The sequence below is a fragment of the Equus przewalskii genome, chromosome 16 (genome assembly GCF_037783145.1).
Source record: "Equus przewalskii isolate Varuska chromosome 16, EquPr2, whole genome shotgun sequence".
NCBI lineage: Eukaryota > Metazoa > Chordata > Mammalia > Perissodactyla > Equidae > Equus > Equus przewalskii.
Genome location: NC_091846.1, coordinates 5,076,107 through 5,092,041, shown reverse-complemented (window position 1 = coordinate 5,092,041; position 15,935 = coordinate 5,076,107). Strand labels below are relative to the sequence as shown.

Sequence of the window (15,935 nt, the reverse complement as noted above, 5' to 3'; positions counted from 1 at the left end):
TACCTATTCCAACATTTAGAAAGGTGTCTGGCACATAACAGTTGCTCAACAAATATTTGTTAATTAATAGAATGAACATAGGAATGGTGTAGGCATCCTAAGAATGAATTGCATACGATACAAATGGCCAATAAGCATATGAAAAGATGGTCAAGGTTACTGTTACTAGTCACTAGGGAAATACAAATCGAAACCACAACAAGATACATCTTCATACCCACTAAGATGGCTATAATAAAAAAAGACTGGCAATAACAAAGATACAAAGAAAGTGGAATCCTGATTTATTGCTGGTAAGAATGTAAAATGGTGAGCTACTTTGCAAAAGTTTGGCAGTTCTTCAAAATGTTAAATATAGAGTCACCACGTGACCCAGCAATTCCTATCCTAGGTATATACTTAAGACAATTAAAAACATATGTCCATGGTGCAGCCACTATGGAAAACAGTATGGAGATTTCTCAAAAAGTTAAAAATAGAAATACCTTATGACCCAGCCATCCCACTACTGGGTATCTATCCTAAGAACCTGAAATCAGCAATTCCAAAAGTCCCACACACCCCTATGTTCATTGCAGCATTATTCACAATAGCCAAGTCATGGAACCAACCTAAGTGCCCAGCAACTGATGATTGGATGAAGAAGATATGGTATATATATATACAATGGAATACTACTCAGCCATAAAAAAGGACAAAGTTGTCCCATTCACAACAACATGGATAGACCTTGAGGGTATTATGTTGAGTGAAATAAGCCAGACAGAGAAAGACGAACTCTGTATGACTCCACTCATAGGTGGTAGTTAACATATAGACAAAGAGAATTGATCAGTGGTTACCATGGGAAAGGGGGGGTGAGGGGAGGGCACTAAGGGTGAAGTGGTGTACCTACAACATGACTAATAATGATGTACAACTGTAATTTCACAAGGTTGTTAACTATCATAAGCTTAATTAAAAAAAAATATGTCCACACAAAAATCTGTACATGAATGCTCACAGCAGCATTATTCATAACAGCCAAAAGGTGGAAACAACCCAAATGTCCATCAACTGATGAATGGATAAATAAAATGTATTACATCCACAACTGAATATTATTCAACAACAAAAAGGGATTAAGTATTGATATATCCTACAACACGGATGACCTTTGAAAACATTATGGTAAGTGAAAGAAGCCAGTCACATTTATATGAAATGTCCAGAATAGACAAATATCTCAAAACAGAAAGATTACTGATTCCCTAGGACTTGGTGGGGGGGCGGGGGTGGATGGGAAGTGACTGCTAATGTGTATGGGGTCCTTTTGGGTTGACAAAAATATTCTAAAATTAGATTGTGATATTGCACAACTTTGTGAATACACTAAAAACCCTTGAATGTATACTTCAAATGGGTGAATTGTATAATAAGTAAATTATACCTCAATAAAGGCATTGTTATAAAAAAGAATGAGCTGCATAATTAAAGTTAACAAATATTTAATTCACTCTACTTGGTCATTTGTGTTTTGTGTCAACCTTTCCTACTCCCTCTGTGAATTTTCCACAATTCCTTATACACAGTGAATTAGTGGCCTACTTCTGAATTCCTCTTAAAACACTCTAAGTATCTGGTATATGATCCATTAGATCATCCTTAAACATCAATGGCAAGTTTTCTTTCCTGAATTCTAAATATCTTGACAAAATTCACTCTAAGCCTTATTGTTTTGTTCTTAATAATGAGGTTCATAAAATGATAATCAGAAGTTCCTTGCAAAGTAGATATTTGTTGATTCAATGACTGCTCAGAACTGGATTTTTCTTCCTACTTCATTGGTTTCTGTAACACTGGGTTTTCGAAATCCAGTTAAAACCTGTGGTATGTTGCCTGAGAGAAAAGGAAAAATAGTTTAGACTGTATTATGACAATTATAATAGTTAATATTTATTGCATGCTTAGCTTGCACCAGGCACATATTTAAGCACCTTACATATGTTAATCCATTTTAACCTTCACAATCAACCTGTAAGATAGGTGTTATTATCTCTATTTCACTGATGAGGCACAAAGACGTTAAATAACTCGGCCAAGCTCATACACCTGCTAAGTGGTGGAGTAGAGATTCTGACTCTAGCAGCATGGTTCCAATACATATCCAGAGAAAGGTCAGCAGGTAAGGTTAAGCCTTTTCTCACTACATTAATTACTCAATTCATAGATTTCTATAGAGTCCAATTAGATGCTAAATAGTGAAGATACAAAACCAAATCAAAACACAAACAAGACAGGACTCTTGTTCTGGAATTACACAATCTAATGTGGGAGACAAATGTACCATCAAGTAAGAAAAATATTGATGTGGTAAGCCTCTATCACGAAGTCCAAAGTCTAACCAGAGTGAAGATGTGCCCATAAACTTTGCTGGAGATGTGGAAGGATGAGGAAAGATGGCGCTGAAAGGCTAGCATTTATTCCAGACAAAAGAAACAGCATGTGCAAAAGCGAAGTGGTATGAAAGAACATTGTGTTCTCGGATGGCTTTCTGATGGTGCCAGACGAAGGGGTTGGGAAAAGTAGAGGCCAGGCTATGAGTGGCCTTGCATATTTTGCTAGAGAGTTTGGAATAAAGAGCATCAAAGAGTAGGGGCTTTTCATGATCCTACCTGCATTTTGAGAGGGTAAGTGTAAGAACTACGGATAAGGGCAGAGACAACGAAAGCAGGATACCAGGAGGAGGCTGTTATGACATTTGACACAGAAAAAAAAGCAAATTAAAAACTTAGAATTTATTTCTCTTTCAGGTGTATGATCAACCATATTTGGTCCCAGAACCACGGTTAGTACCATTTAAAGCAGCACTGTCCAACAAATATAATGCGAGTCACATAAGTAATTTTCAATTTTACATGAGCCACATTAAAAAAAATAAAACCACCACGTGAAATTAACTTTTTTATTTAACCCAATATATTATCATTCCAACATAACATCAATATAAAAATATTAATGAAATTTTACATACTTTTTTTAATACTAAGTCTTCAAAATCTGGTATGGATTTTACACCTAAATGTTTCTCAATTTGGATTCTGAATTCGCCTTGGAACTACTTGATCCAGATTTAGATTTCATAAAATTTACATTTGAAAAAGTAGACTCATAAATCCAAGTTGTTCCAAACACACTTAAATATTGCCCAATATTTGAATCAAATGTCAGTTTTTAAATTCAAATTTAAATTGCTTCAAAAGAAATTTAAAAATTCGGTTTCTCAATCACATTAGCCACATTTCAAGGGCTCAGTAGCTGTCTATGGCTAGTGGCTACCATTTCGGACAGCAGAGATAAAAGCACTAATTCTGAACCAAGACAGAACGATTTACCAAACACTCCTGCTTGGCTTATAGGAGGTGTTTACTAAACATGTCTGTTATTATCAGAGAGTATGGGATTTAAAAAGTGCAGAATCACTAATTCTAATAAAACGTAGTATACAGGAGGAGAAGTAATAAGCGCTCAGCACATTATTGGTCTTGGCTAAGTTATTTAAAAGAACATTGCTCTTTAGACCAAGCCTTTGTTCAGCTTATAATACAAAAGATGTAAACAATGATTGGAAAGAATCATTCTTTGTTATTAATGTACCTACAAAAGAGTAAAACACAAAAAAACAAGTCCCATTATAGAACCGTAAGTCATAAAATAACAGGTCAGGAAACATACACTGCACCTTGAATAATAACGCAAGAAATGTATAAGTAGGGCCCGGACAGCAGGGAAACGGGCTCCCCTGCCCCCTGCTGTCAGCTGTCCCGCACTGCAGAGCTCCAAGTTTGGATTCACTGCATTCAGAGAGATGACTGACTGCCAGAGGCTTTCCACAGCACTGAGAAACCTACTACACAGTGACTACCTTTCCGGTCCTAATGCTCATTTGTGAGCAGAGTAACATCTGTTTGAATAGGGAAGGCCAGAAGTCTGGCTCTATGTGAGTTGGTTTTCCCTACTGTGAAATGCAGAAAATATTTACCCCATCCTACTACACTACCCGTGGCACTAGTGAAAGAGTGCATAGAGGGGACTCCTGTGATGATTAAAGTTGAGGAAGAGAATCAACAAAGCCAGTGTAAAATAGAGTAAGTGATTAAATTGGTGTGGCAGGTAATTCAACAAAGTAATGGGAGAGTAAGAGACAGTAGGGAGTGGTGGGGACTGGGATAAACTGGAGGGTAAATGTCAGCTGTGAAAAAGGCAGCTCCCTAGACCTGTCCAGTGACTTTTAGAAGGAAGAGATTTGGAATTTTATGTAAAATCTGATTTTGAAAAATGAGCATTCTGTGGACTAAACAGGTCAAGCTGCAGACCTCTAGTTTGCAACAAGTGAATATAAAGCTACAGAAATTAAAAACAAAGAGCAACACCAGAAACAGTTGAAGTAAGAGCTAAACTAATTTTAAGTGAAAGCTCAGTGAAGGACAGTTGTTCTGAAGAAAGGATAACACAAACTAGATCATGGACAGAGAGAATAAAATCCCTGGTGGGATCAGAGGCGATTTAGGTCAGTTTACATCCATATCAGGAATAAGATAGATTCAATAGAATATGTCCCCGTAACAACTAAGCAAATGCCCTCTATTTAAACCTATATTTGGATTAGATCTCCTAAAACATAATCCCACTACAAAACTCCTGAAAATGATGGGTACAACTTTTAAAAGCAACTTTTAAACTCACAGCTGAGCTAGAAAGAAAGTAAAGCAAAGTCTTAGAAGCAAAACTGAAGTGAAAGCTGGAGGAAGGGGCGGGGGCCCTGACACTGGAGCCGCCAGTGATCTAGAGGCTTTACAACCCTTCAGAGGACACGCCGAGGCCCAGGCGCCTGGGGCAGTCCATCAGTTGTGCCCCCAGCAAACATTCTCCCCTTCTTCTTCACCAATACAAGTTTCATCTGAGAGCATGACCACCTACCAAAGGACATTTCCCAGCCTCACTTGCAGCTATGTGGCTAGGTGCTGGCCAATGTGATGTGACAGAGTGACATATGCAACTTCTGGATCACATTTTTAAAAGGAAAAGACATGTTCTTCTCTTCACTCTTTCCTTCTTCCCATGAGCTGGAGTGCAAATATATTCCATCATGCAGACAGTGACATTACTCTTGGAATGGCAGAACAACACTATTAGGAGTCTGGGCCTCTGAGCCCACTGAGCACCTCATCAACCCTGGACTGCTACTTGGACCATCATGTGAAAGAGAAATAGACTGTCCTGTGTAAGCCACTGTATTTTGAGATCTCTTAATAAGGCAACTTTGCCTGTATCCTAATATAAGCCATGCAAGGTAAGGAGATCAGAGAACCCTCTAGAGAATAAGGATACCAAAGATCACACTAGGAGTCAAAAGTTTTTCTGTAATGGGTCAGAAGATAGTGATTATTTTAGGCTTAGAGGCCACATGGTCCTTGTCGCAATCACTTAACTCTGCCAATGTAAAGCAGAAGCAGCCATAGATAGTTTGTAAACAAATGGGCACGGCTGTGTATCAATAAAACTTTATTCACAAAAACAGGAAGTGGGCAGACTTTGGCCCATAGGCTATAGTGCCAACTCCTTGTCAAAACTATTACCATGAATGAATGAATGAATGAATGAATGAAAGTCTGACAAAGAGAACTTGCGTATTATAGCCTTGGGTCTCTGAAGTGAAAGAAAATTCTGCTCTGAGACTTCATTACTTAGAGCTGACTCTCAGAAGGGACTATGGTTTCAATTCACACTACATATGTGGTCCAACAAGTCCTCAGAGTGAGATGTTATTTTAAAGTGGACCTGGGTTGGCAGTGTTCTCAGTTACCTGACAGAAGCAAACGCAAATCCTCTCTGGAGGAGCACATCTTCAGCCTCAAAGAATTCCCAAAGATAAACTCCTATCAAAGATGAGCTCACAATTAAAAATTACAAAACACACAACGAAAAAGACAAGTCACACTGACCAAAAGTTAGCAGAAAAAACAAATTAAAAAATCAGACGCTATTGACTTTAGATATTGGATTTATCAATGAAAAATATAAAGTAAGTTAGTTGACTAATGCTTAAAGAAAGTGTAAGTAAGGAATAACAGATTATCAAGAAGTGACCAGGTGTACTTTTTAAAGGACTAATTAGAACTTCTGGAAAGGAAAAAATTGAAATTTAAAATTAAATGAGTTTCCAATAAAATTACCATAAAAGGAGTAAAAATTTTAAAGAGGACCTGAAACCACAAAGCCAATGAGAATAAGAAAAGAGGTAAGAGCAAAGAAATTTTAGAAACTTTAGAAACTGGAATGGAAAAGTAACTGACTTAGCAAATCAAGAAAGCTAAATTTTAACCTTATAGAAGGGGAAGCTGAGAAGGAAGCTATTTGTATTTCTCCAAGTAAGAGGTGAAGGTGAGACTCAAAAAAGAATTGACTAAAAGTGTAAAGAAGTGAAAATGATCACTTTGAAATGGAGAGAAAAGTGAGACTGCTGCTTTTGTAACAAACCTTATAGAAACATTTGACTCTTTAAACCGTGTTGTGTAATTTTGATAGAAAACAAGAATTAAAAAATGAAAAATTATGCCATTTTCAAGAGTAATAAATTCGTTGGACTAAGTCATCAATTTGAGGGTCAAAATATTGATATACAAAAATACATAAAATATCTTTAAATTTTTATACGTCATCAAAAATAAGGATGACTTTCAATGACAGTTTCCATTTTATTTATATATAAATGTTATTTTAATTATATCTGTAAACACACACCACCCAATTAGTTTTAGAAAAAAATATACAACTAAGAGCACATAGGCTCAACAGTATATGAGGAGTCCGAAAGTGGTAGTTTTTAGAAACTTAAGAGATTATTTCAAAAGATAAAATCATTACATGTAAAAAAGGCTCAGTCTAGAAGGTCCAGTTAAAAGATAGTTTCAGTTTTCAAAATGGCATCTATATAGTTCACCAAGTAACATGAGAAAAGAACTTGTCACTCATGTTGTTTATCTAAGAGTTGGTGTCCTTCAATCAAGTCCTCACGTCTATGTAGGAGAAAAATATTTTAAAAAGAAATGAAAAAAAATTCATTGGCCATTTTTCTTCTGCTTTCTCACTATATAACAATATAGAAGGCATTAACATTAAATTTGGAAACACCACTGAGCTGAAACTGCTCTCCATTTGATAACCTATTTCAAAAAGATTGCACTGGATGACACCTGGGATATTGGAGTTTGAGTCTTATCATCACTTAGTACTTGCATAAGTTTGGGCAAATTACTTAGCTTCTTCCCTGATCTGTAAAAGATAAATGATCATTCACTTACCTTAATGTTACTGCAATGCTCAAAAGCTTTACGCCTGTCAAAGCGCCCTGTAAAGGGATGTGGAGTGTCCCTTCAGCTCTGCCACTCTCTAATTACAGCCTGACCCTAGCCACCAAGCTGAATCGTTAAAGACATTTCGCACAGTTAAGAAGTTTTAATATAATCAATATAAAAGACTTTATAGCTGTAAAACTTAAAATGTCTTAGTCTCTTTTTTCCTCTCGAGTTCTCACCTATTCCCAGAAGTCATTAAAAAAAGACTAATAAATTTTGGCAACATAAAAAACTAAAATTTCTACACAACAAAAACAAAAAGCCATCAACAGAGGTGAAAAGATTAACTGCTAAACATCTGTAATACATACGACAAATAGTTCAAAAGCAACATGAAATAGGGATAATGACATAATTTTCATTAAAAAAAAGTCACAAGGATCCAAGACCAAAGATTGAAAATTGTTAATTTTTCCAAACTTCCTTAAAGATAAAAAGTGATTACATGCAAAGAACTCTTACAAATAACTAACAAAAAGATGGCCAATACCCACACAAAAGTGTTCAAACTTCCTCATAATTACAGAAATGTCAATAAAACTGGATACTATTTTCACCTATCCTACTAGAATTATTATTTCTAATAGCAAAAAAATAGAAATGATCTAAATATTTACCAAAAGAAACTAGTTAAACAGAATGTGGACATATATGCTATGCAGCTATTTTAAAACATGAAGAAAAACAATATGAATCAAGATGAAAAGAAATTTAGGAACTTCCTTTGCAGAATGGAATATTAGTTGCTTTTTATTTTATTCCCTTTATATTGTGAAAATTTAGGGTTACTTTTAAGTAAATATGTGGTTCTTCAAATTCAAATTGTAAACACTTGATAAAAAATTAATTGTATTCATACTCATTGCTCAAAGCCACCTATTACAAGAACTTTTTGAGTCCAAGTCGAATTAGTATCTCTTCTGTGCTCTCAATAGTTTTCTTTGTATTGTTATCCTATCACTTAATAAGAAAGCCCACTATGTTATATTTATTTGTATATACTAAGAGTTAAAAGCCTAGACTCTAGAAAGACTACCTCGGTTTGAATTCCGGCCCATCCATTTACCAGTTGAATGACCATTAAAAGTTATTTAACTTCTCTGTGCCTGTTTTCTCCTTCGTAAAAAAGGAGTAATAGCATCCACCTCATAAAACTGGGGATTAAATGAGCTCATATATGGGAAGCTCTTAAGAGCACGTCCTGGCCTCTACTTAGCACTCAATAAATGTTAGCTAACGTTATTGAGCACAGACAATATCCTACCTACATTTATATCCTCCTAAACTCCCAGCAGTGTCTTGCACACAGAAAACATTAATAAATGTTTACTGGATTAAGCTGACTTGCTACAAGGGGATTCAAAGAGTAGCAAGGATGAGAAAAACAAGTTCCCTGCAAGTTTAATCTACTGCCCACTCTTCAGCACTGCAACCTTTGTGAGCCTGGCAGGTTTTTTGTTTTTACTGACAGATTAGGTAGAAAAGAAAAAGTACATTAGATTGAATGAGTGGGAAAAGGCAAAAAACATTCTGAGCCATGACCAATTTTTCCAGTAACCCCTGCTCTTTCCTCTAGCTGCCCCTCTCTTAGCATCTGACGCTTCCTGCCTGTTTCCTGGTCTCCTGAGGCCAGCTGAGTCATCTCTGTATGGCAAGAAAGGATCTAGTCTCACTTCTAAGGAACATATTGTGCTCTTTGGGTTTACAGGAGAGTCAGGCAAGCCTTCCTGGAAAGGCTTTCTTGTTAAACTTCTTACAGTTCCTAAGATTCAAAGAGCCAAAATTACTCCCCTCCCCCCTTCCACGGTGGCAGACGACTCCCAACATTGGGATGCCTGGCTTTTCTCTAGGAATGTCTTCATAGGGCAACAGTGGGGAAAGGTCGGAGATGGTCGCATAAGCCTAGCCCTGGCTTCTTCCTAACACTGTTGACACCCTAGAGAGGATGATTCTCCTCAAGCCACATGGCCCTCTGTACTTACCTTACCTTTCCCTCATCTACAGTCTACTGAAAACTTGCAATCTCCCCGTATAAAGTAGGTAGTCTCATTACCTTCAGCACCTTTGAGAGGTAGCATGGAAATCAGTGTGCTATTCCTGTAGCACAGAAAACCCCGGCTCTGAGACTTAATAGCCACACGACCTTGAGTAAATTGCTTGACCTAAGCCTCAGTTCCTTCATCTACACATTGCCGATTTCTGCTTTATAGGGTAACATTGAGATTAATCAGGCTCAAGTATATAAAGCTCTGAGTGTGGTGCCCAGAACAGACTAAACACTCAGTAAATGGGAGATATGTTGATAGGCCAAGATGACTTTGTGAATGAGACTTAAATTAGGCCCTCCAGCTCAGATTTTCCAGGTCCACGGCTGTGTGCCCCAAGCCATAACCTTCAGTGTGTGCTCTGGAAAGTACAGTGAGCCAGGCTTATTCACAGTGAGACTGCGGCCAACCATGGAGGAAGGGGATGCCAAAGCAAAATACTTGTGATACACCATTCAAACCCAAATATTTTACACAAAAAATCCCGTTACAATACTTCTAAAGGCACTATTCAAATTGCCTTGTTGCAAAAAACACTATTTGAGATGAGTAGGACATTAACTTGGTCTTACTCTATTATCACAAAAGAACAGTTAATCTGCTTTTGTAATAATGTGAATGACCTTGTACCACCTAGAGGATAAAAATGAACTCAGAAATAAAATTGAAATGCTGTTAGGGAAACCAATTAACCAAGGATCTAATAAACACTGTAAAACCTTGCCAACAGAATGAAAGACGTACTAAATGCATACACCATGTTGTACGTATTAAGATGTCAATTCTTCCCAGATCATAATGTATTTTATTTGTATAAAGCCAATCAATATCCCAATAGGATTTTTTTTTAAGAAAAATCAAAATTGACAAAATAGGTACTAAAGCTTATCTTAAAGAGTTAAGTGTCCTAGAATAGCCACTCCACACAAAAACAAAACAACACAAAGAATAAGATCGGGTGGCTTCCCTATCAGGTACCAAAATAAAGCATCCAGCTATAGTGATAAAGCAGTGGGGCATCAGTCCAGGAACAGTAAATCCTTGCAAAGTGTCAGGGGTTCATGCCACCCAAGTGCTTTAAAGTAGAACTGTATTATTAATACAACCACCCCTCTTTATTGTCCCCACTGTTCAGATGATGAAGCTGAGGTCTAGAAAAGTTAAGTAACTTGCCCAAGATCATACGGGTTCAAGGCAACCGTCTGAACCCAGATGATTCCAGGAGCCCAATCTGTCTCACAAGAAAAATATTAATATTCATTATGTAGAAATCATTAAGAAAAAAACTCCTAAATAATCTGGTATAAAAATGAACAATATCACATGCAATTACATTAATATGCAAATGGGAATATATATATTAAAAAGCTCAACTTCACAAGTACTTGTTATTAGGATTGACAATATCTAGAGTTATGGAGAATGCTGGGAAATGGGTACTAATACACACCGTTGAAGTGTAAATTTATACAGCATTTTGGGAAGGCAATCTGACATTAAAACATGCAATTTGTATGCCTTTTCAGCAATTCCTCTTCTAGAATCAATCCCAAAGAAACATCAAACATAAGCATAAAGAGCCATGTACAAGGATATTGACTGCAGCTTTTTCGGGAAACACTAGAAAGAATGTAACTGCCCATCAACAGAGAATTTGCAACTAATCATCGTACATTCAAACAAATCATTGTACATTCCTGCTAGGGGACAGTATGTAAAAAGGAAATCTACATGCACTGACAGGAAAGATGATGATATCACTCAAGGGGGTAAAAAGCAAGTGACAGAATACAGAGATTTCTTAACCCATTTGTTTAAAAAAAAAAAAAGATCTAAGAGACAATGGTAAAATGTGAGAAAATGAGAGAAAAGAAAAAAAGAAAGGAGAATATACATTTGTACACATACGTTGAAAAAGATATTTTTTAAAAGGGTCCTAAAGGATATACACCAACTCATTAGGAGTGGATACTCTAGGGAAGAAAGTGGGATTAGGACCTGGGAGCTGAAGGGGACTGTTACTCAATATTCTTCCATAGTATGAACTAACAAAGAACTTACTATTTGTGTTCAGTCTTTTGTTTTTTTAAAAAAGCCAAATTTAGGGGCCAGCCTGGTAGTGTAGTAGATAGGTTCATGCACTCTGCTTCGGCGGCACAGGGTTCACAGGTGTGGACCCCAGGCATGGACCTACACATTGCTCATCAAGCCACACTGTGGCAGCATCCTACATACAAAACAGAGGAAGACTGGCACAGATACTAGCAGCAACAATCTTCCTCAAGCAAAAGGAGGAAGATTGGCTAACTGATGTTAGTTCAGGGCCAATCTTCCTCACCAAAAAGAAAAAAAAAAAAGCAAAAGACATAAACCAGCGAAAAGAAAACACTAAAAACCAACCAAAGAGAATAAAAGAGCAATAGTAAGAAAATTACATATTAAGAACAACTACTTACACCTATAAAGATTCAAAGCAACTGACACAATAACCTTTATTGTTTACATAATGATAGGCTCTGGACAAAGTGAGGACAATGGAGACAATGACAACAACACATTTAAACTCCTATCACAAATTGATCTGTTACAAATTTCCAGTGGTACAACATATTAAAAAGTAAAATATATAAAGAAAAAAAACCAAGAAATATAAATATTCAGATTTTCGCAGCACAATGCAATGTCCTTTTAATAAAAAGTTTGTTGTAATTGTGTATTTAATTCTGACAGTAATTCAAAACACAAAAATCACACATTTTCCTACCCTTCCCCAAAATCTGGATCTGGGGATTAGAGTATTAGAGAAGTACGCAAAAATAAAAACAACTTTAGTGCTCAGAAACAAAGCATTTTCCTTATTTTAATGCATCAAGGTGCAAAAATTTCAATTCCAAAAAGCCAATCATTGCTATATGCGGATAAATAAAACAGATTTGACAACACTTTTATACTCTAACCCAACTAACATTATACTAAAAATATGTGTGTGTGTGTGTGTGTGCGTGTGTGTGTGTGTGTGTGTATGTGTGTGTGTGTGTGTGTATATATATATATATATATATATGCAATACCTATTTTAGAAAAAAAGGTGCCTTGGTGAAAATGATTCTGAAAATAGTCACTTGATGCACATCATGTACAAAACCTTCTATATAAAAAATTAAACTATTTTCAATGAAATTGCATGTTCACATCCCACCTGAAAACTACTTGAAAGATAAACAGGTCTACCTAAAGGTTTCTGTCTGAAATCGTGGCTAAGGCAGTTCTCTCCCCAAGGGCTGTGTCACCCACTTCACATCACTAATACTAATGGAGACAAAGAGCACACAGATGTCACCTGACATGCCTATGTATTGTTACCTGGAGCTCTGTTCACCGTTAAAATGGGATCGTTTACAGTTGCTACAAAGAATACTTTTTACTTAAAATATATTGTTTCTCTATTCCAAATTAAGCACTTACTTAAGACATTAAGAGGCTGATAAGCCACTCCATTTGGTGTCAGTATCAATAGCCCTATAAGAAAGAACTCTGTATTGGAATAGCTAGAAAAGTTTCCACTAAAGTAATAGTGCATCCTTCACCTGCATAGAATCAGTTTGGCTTAATAGCTCTTTGCCCCCAGAACGTCAGTCTGGAGTCAAATATGCTCCTGAAGGTTCACCTTAGATATGAAAAACATCTCATATAGGCAATATGAGGATATATAGGATGGTTAAAATTTTTAAAATCTGTTCAACGAGTCTTACAGCATTCCTCATTTGGAGTAGCTGCTAAACGTTAACGTGGAAACAAAAATGGAAAAGACTAGGGGCAATGAAGTTGAGTCGGTCAAATATTTATGCCAGTAACCGTTTCACTAGGCCTTGAAGCAAATAACTGAAATGATCTGGTACCTCTAGCTCATCATTCTACAAGCACTGAGGATTTGAAGCTTAAAGGGTGAAAACTGGAATACCCTTAGAAAAGGGAAACAGTCTGAGGCAAAAGTTGTAGGTCTGTAAATATATATTTTATATGCACACACAATTGTGTGTATTATTTTGTATATATTTACATATATATTCACAAGATGCCCTGCAGTGTAGTTCAAAAGGCCTTTATCAAGGAACAAACTAATTCTAGTATAGGCCCTAGAGTTCATACCATCTGCATAAGAACAAATGTGCATATATTCACATAATGTAAACCTTATCAACAAAAACATTGCTATTAATACTAAGTTAAATAGTAGGTTTTACCAATCAGTGATGTAATCAGAACATTTCTTACAGTGAAAATCAAAATAACAAAAAATACACAACTAGGTTTCAAATTCACAAGAAAAAAGATGTTTAGCATGGCAAACAAGGAAGAAAGTCCAAATTCCAGAGTAGGGAAAATATCAAAACTGTATAAATCTCCTGGGATGCAATTTAATTACTGCATCAACGTTAGAAAAATAGACTCATAGAACGAACGATGCTGCTATGGATTCTCTCAACACATCAACTCATATGTTTATCTTTTTCCTCTTTTGTTTCCAGCTGGAGGTTTCTTCAACTGAAGGAGTTGTCCTCCTGTTCCAAAACCTGCAGACGCAGGATTGGACACCCCAAATGTCAAACCAGCTGATGCCGTGATGCCAGGATTGCTGAAGTTAAACCCAGATGTACTTGAGCTGCCAAAGCCTTATGTTTAGGGAAGAAAATATTCATATCAGAAGTTAAGTCACAAAAACAAAAATAAAAAGTGGGAATGAAATGTAAATTTCTAGCTGAAAGAACATATAATCTATAAAAATAGCAAATATCTTAGGGCCCTAAATTTCTAACACGGAATTTTACAGGGAAATAATTTAGCTAACAACTCAGTGGCAACTTTAAAGACAGAAGTCTAGTGATCCAGGCCAAAAGAGACAGCTTAGCGCAAATCACTGAAATCTACAGAAAATGGCAAGTCGCCAGGCCCTTTTCTGTGCAGCACACGAGCGAGATGCCTTCCTCCTCAGCCCTCCAGAAACATTTATCAACATGCAGAAGAAAGACTCTCACAACCCTTGCACTCACCTGCAATTCTAAGTCCTCCAAGAAAGCCCCAACTCTCAATTTTCAGGACCATGAACACACCGAAGAGTAGTACCTATTGTTTTGACTTTATAAGAGCACTTGCATAATTAAGATCAAGTACTATTACTGCTTAGTTAACTAATACTAGCATATTTAGATTATAATCTTGACACCACTAAATTCTACTGTTATCTACTCTGTTGGAAGTGCTGATTTTAAATACTACTTAATATTAAACGGAATTTCCTTCAAGTTCTCTCAATTTAAACACAATTTAATCTGTATTATGTCATTATGTTAGACATGATATTTACCCCTAAGCATTGCACGTTAAAACAAGCCATTATTTACAAACATAGAGAAAATGCAAAAGTAGATAGAATTCAGACTTTTCTACTAGAAGAGTCAAAAGATTATACACATTTTAAAAATGAACAAAGAACCCAATTAATCACCATTTCTAGGACTGGTATTCTTAAAGCCAGAAGGACTTATAACTGAAGAACATCTCTTTGGAAGAGAAATCCTTCTTCTGAATGAAGAATGATAAAAACTGGGTTAAAACTTTCACAACGATGGGTTCATTTTTGTAATAATGAAAAAAATTCTTTAACCATGAAACTAGTCTTTGGGTCCAAAAGAATCTGTACATAGTAAGAGAAGATGTAACTACTTATTGTATGAGACTAGTAAGTGTTGTTTGAAGTATTTTTACACACTTGACCTTTAGCTTACAGAGAGATAAAGCTGTGTGCTGAGTTAGGCTTGCATGCTTCATCCCGGGGGGGAGAAACTGAATCAGGGATCTTTTTCAGATAGTGGAAATAACAATACTTATATTTTTAAATTAAATAATTTGCACCTTTAAATTTGCCTGAAATTCAGGCCGAAACACACAAACCTGCACTAAGACTTCCTGAGGGTTTATTTGTTGTTCCAAATCCAAATGTGGAGGCCCCTGTGGTGCTGCATCCAAAACCAGAGCTAGTTCCAAATCCTAGTGGAGGGTAATAGAGAAATACACAACGGTACGTAAAACACAGGTTACAGGACACTGACAAGTCAAACCTAGCATCATCAAAGGTCTAACAATAGTGTTGAAAAACATGGACTTATTAAGGAAATCTGCTGTTTACTCGTTGGCATAAGACTTTAGGAAAAAATAGATTAATTCTGAAATAAAACATTTATATCTAGTTAGAGTAAATTTATGACCCATCAGTAATTCTTAAAGAACAGGGCCATAAAAAACAAGATCATATTAGTATTTTCTCTCCCAAATGGACTGGAAATTTTAGTGACCAAGTATGATTTTAGTCAAACAGACATAAATATATCTACTCAGGGATACTTCATTTTGCCAAAAAAAAAAAAAAAAAAGAAAGGCTGACTAAATTCATAAATAAGCATGACATGCACAACAATTGAAACATGAAGTACCA

The 15,935-nt window shown here is 36.2% G+C and overlaps 1 protein-coding gene across 4 annotated transcripts in view; it reads right to left on the bottom strand.

Annotated features, from left to right (window-relative positions):
• Positions 1-1,470: 1,470 nt before the first annotated feature.
• The window catches only part of NUP58 (nucleoporin 58), a 52,026-nt gene continuing 37,561 nt past the window's right edge, over positions 1,471-15,935 (bottom strand). For 2 of the 4 annotated variants that reach the window (XM_070578671.1, XM_070578670.1), the window contains 2 exons: positions 15,395-15,490; positions 1,471-1,878 (listed from right to left, as the gene is read on the bottom strand). In XM_070578671.1, the coding sequence (XP_070434772.1) occupies positions 1,796-1,878; positions 15,395-15,490 (179 nt within the window). In that variant the 3' untranslated portion in view covers positions 1,471-1,795. Of the gene's footprint in view, positions 1,879-11,905; positions 14,116-15,394; positions 15,491-15,935 lie in introns of those variants that run through there. The other 2 variants (XM_008540208.2, XM_070578669.1) reach the window with 1 other exon arrangement.